At 40.7% G+C, this 3,503-nt stretch overlaps 1 protein-coding gene across 1 annotated transcript; it reads right to left on the reverse strand.

Annotated features, from left to right (window-relative positions):
* Positions 1 to 1,206: 1,206 nt before the first annotated feature.
* LOC143419182 (E3 SUMO-protein ligase ZBED1-like) lies at positions 1,207 to 3,084 on the reverse strand. Its single transcript, XM_076885470.1, has 2 exons — positions 2,061 to 3,084; positions 1,207 to 1,862 (listed from the first exon to the last, which is right to left on the reverse strand). Exons 1-2 carry the CDS (start codon positions 2,754 to 2,756, stop codon positions 1,392 to 1,394), a joined length of 1,167 nt encoding a protein of 388 aa, XP_076741585.1. The 5' UTR covers positions 2,757 to 3,084; the 3' UTR covers positions 1,207 to 1,391.
* Positions 3,085 to 3,503: the final 419 nt, after the last annotated feature.

Below are 3,503 nucleotides of genomic sequence, written 5' to 3' on the forward strand. Positions count from 1 at the left end.
TTTTTTGGTTTTTGGGGCTTATAACACAGGGCGCTCATGTAATAACACTGGGATTTGAAGGGTTAAAACAACGAAAATATAATTAAAACTTTACATGAATATTTCAGGGAGAAGTAGTTTTACAAGGTTGGCTAATTTAAAGTGGAATAAAATATGGATATATGGTCTTTTTATGGCGTGGCTGAGAATGGTCCCTAGGGTGATGGGTGTGAGTTTTTTAAAGGATGGCAGGAGGGTTAAGCTTGTTCACATTACATCAGTTCTGTTTTTAGCATTTGGTGAAATCCTGGGATAGTGGTTTCATCACCACAGATTTTCTGAAAGTGCCAGTTGCTGCTATTTTGTACATCTAACAGTAACAAAGTAATCATTATGACAAACTCTAAAAAATATACAGAAAAAAACACAGTCATGCAATGCAACAAAATAGTGTCTGTTTCATCCGCATCCACCATCTCAGTCTTTCCTGTATGCAAGCCTGGCAGTGTAGAGTAAAAAGCATGGAAAACAACTTTTTCATATTGTTCTTCAAGATGATACAGGGAACTGCACACTAGGTATATGATGGCGAACTGCACAGAGGAGCTCACCCAGAGTATGATGTGACCGAGGAAAACCTCTCTAGAGTCTTCATTAGGTTTCATGTAAGAGCTTCTACTCTGTAATGGTTAGGATCTCGCATAAAAAGAAGAGAAACTCTCAGAAAATATGAAGCACCACCTCAGGCAGCTAGTATTCAAAGACCTTAAGAACTCTGGAGAAGACAGGAGATAAACAATGGACAATTGTAAATACTTAAAAAACTAAAAGTAATTTGAGGGGAGGAAAATGCTCTCAGGTTTGCTGAATGCAAAAATAAAGATGTGCATACATTGTTTTGGTAAGAAATACTCAAAGGTTACCAAAAATGCTTCTTGTGGCACATTCATTTGACTCTTTAGTAGAGGTGGGAATCACCATACACCCCATGATACGATATTATCACAATACTTAACTCACGATACGATATTATTGCGATTTTTTTTAAAATATATATATATATATATTTGCAATATTCTGGGTATTGCAATACGATATTTTGTGATTTATCACATATTTTTTCTACTGCAGATTTTGTCCATAAAGGTAAACTTTATCAATATTCATTTGATCTAATAATAAAGTCTCACACTCAGTCTTTCTCTCATGTCAGTCAGTTTTATTGCTGACAAAGTGAACGGTTTGTATAACAGTCTAGTAACCAACTTAACTGAACGTAACTATCTGGTACAATTATAGCTTAAAACAAAATATAATTTTACATTAAATAAAAAAGTTTTAAATTTAAATAAAATAAAACATTTCTTAAATTAAAATAAGTAAACTGTCCTGTTTGTTGCTGCCCTAAAAAGTTAAACACATTTGGACAGTGAAGCAATGTCAGCATTCTTGCTCAGAAAAAGGAGCTGATCAACATGCTCTGAAGTCAGAGTGCTCCGTTTTGCTGTGACGATGTCTCCAGCGGTTGAGAAGACTCTTTCAGCCGAGACACTAGTACCTGGGATACAAAGGTATCTTTTTGCCAGTGTGGCCAGGAAAGGATAGACTTCCTCATGGGATTTCCACCAGCTTAGTGGGTCTTCTGTGAGTGCCAGTGACGTGACCTCCTGGTATCTTTTCACCTCCTCCTCAGCTGTGGCAGATAATGATTTTGGTGGGGCTCTAACATCACCATAAGTCTGACCAAGCAAGTCTGTTAACCCACAAGACTTCCTCATCTTGGCTGGTATGAGAGGGGGTCTGGGATTTTGTTCAGTCTCGTCAGGTTTCTCATGATGTTCATGGGCTTCTGGCTCACAGATGGGCTGCTGCCTCTTTTCTTCCTGTAGAAAACCCACACACATACAGAGAGAGGGAGAAAATAAATATTTCATATCTTTTAGTATGCAGTAATATGTTAGCAAATTATAATTAATGTATTTAATTGTTAAATAGAATATTACCAATATGACAAAAATATCACCGATCTACTAATATTGTAAGTAAGTTATTTAAATTATAACACCAGAATGTTTGCTTACCTGAAGGGTTATAGCCTCAGCAACCACTCTGGCATAGGTTTCCTGTCTTTCCTCCAGTGACAGGAACGGCAGGGTTTTAAAGCGTGGGTCGAGAGCTGATGCTGTGTAGAGGGTGTTCCTCTCGACTGTGCTGGCATATCTCTTCTTAAGATCTTGACTGATACTTTGCTTGATGTTTCTGACCAGCGCTGTGTCACCAATGTTGTCTTGGGTGTCGTGCAACAGCTGTGCTAGCAGCGGTGCTACGAGAGACAGAGTAGGATTCTTTTCCTCAGACATCACAGTAGTCGCGACTTGCATTGACTTCAAGGCCCGGACAATTTCTTCAGTGTTCCCAATATCCGTCTCGTTTAGAGTAAAGATATCTGTGCTACTCTTTCTGACTTCGGGAGACAGCAGCGCTGCAAAAATCGCAGGTTGTTGTTCAAGGAAACGCTGGAGCATGTCATAAGCACTGTTCCATCTCGTGCAGACGTCGGTCTTGAGCTTGTGAGTCGGGAGCTGTAACATTTTCTGTTTTTGCTCCAGAGCGTGGTTTGCCACTGTGCTTCTATTGAAAAACCCAGTTATGCGCCGCACTCTTCCCAAGACCCTGGCTACTGCAGGCAGGTTTAAGGCTCGTTGTGATGCCAGATTGAGCGTATGGGCGAAACACTTCACATGCAGGTATCCCGCTAGCTGAGTGGCAATTGTCATATTAGAAGCATTGTCGGTGACAACCACCAGATTTTTGTCGGCAATCCCCCATTCCTGTGCTGCATTTTGCAGGAGATTTGCAATGTTCGCTCCGGTGTGACTTTCATGTAATGTTCGAGTTTGGAGAACGTAAGACAGCAGTTGCCAGTCCGCTGTGAGATAATGAGCTGTTATAGTCACATATGAATCCACAGCCCGCGAGGTCCATGCGTCGCAAGTTAATGCAACCCTTTCTGCTGTGCTCAAACTTTCCTCAACTTTACGCTTCACATCTATGTAGAGATTGGGTACGGCTGTGTCCGCGAAAAAACGTCGTGATGGTATCACATACCTGGGTTCCAGCGTCTTGATCATATAAGAAAAGCCCTCGTTTTCCACAATGTTGTAAGGACGCAGGTCTTTGCAGATGAAGTACGTGATAGATTGTGTTATTTTCTTAGCTCGCTCTGAATTGGGAGATAGCTTTGCTAAGCTAAGAGTGTCCAGCGTTGGTTGATTTTTCAGTGGAGCTGATTCAGAGCTAGCTTTCCCATCCGCGGTTAATGCTATTTTTGGATGGTGCCGTGTAAGATGGGCCCTCATGTTCGTAGTATTCCCAGAGTACTTTATTTTCATACGACACACCTTGCAAATCCCGTGTGTCATATCCATCTCATTTGTTCCATCCTTGTTAAAAAATCCAAAGTACGTCCAGACATTTGATTTAAACGCAGATGGCGCTTTCCTGATCTCTTTTTCTTCCTCCAT

Source organism: Maylandia zebra, linkage group LG6 (assembly GCF_041146795.1).
Source record: "Maylandia zebra isolate NMK-2024a linkage group LG6, Mzebra_GT3a, whole genome shotgun sequence".
NCBI classification, from domain to species: Eukaryota; Metazoa; Chordata; class Actinopteri; order Cichliformes; family Cichlidae; genus Maylandia; species Maylandia zebra.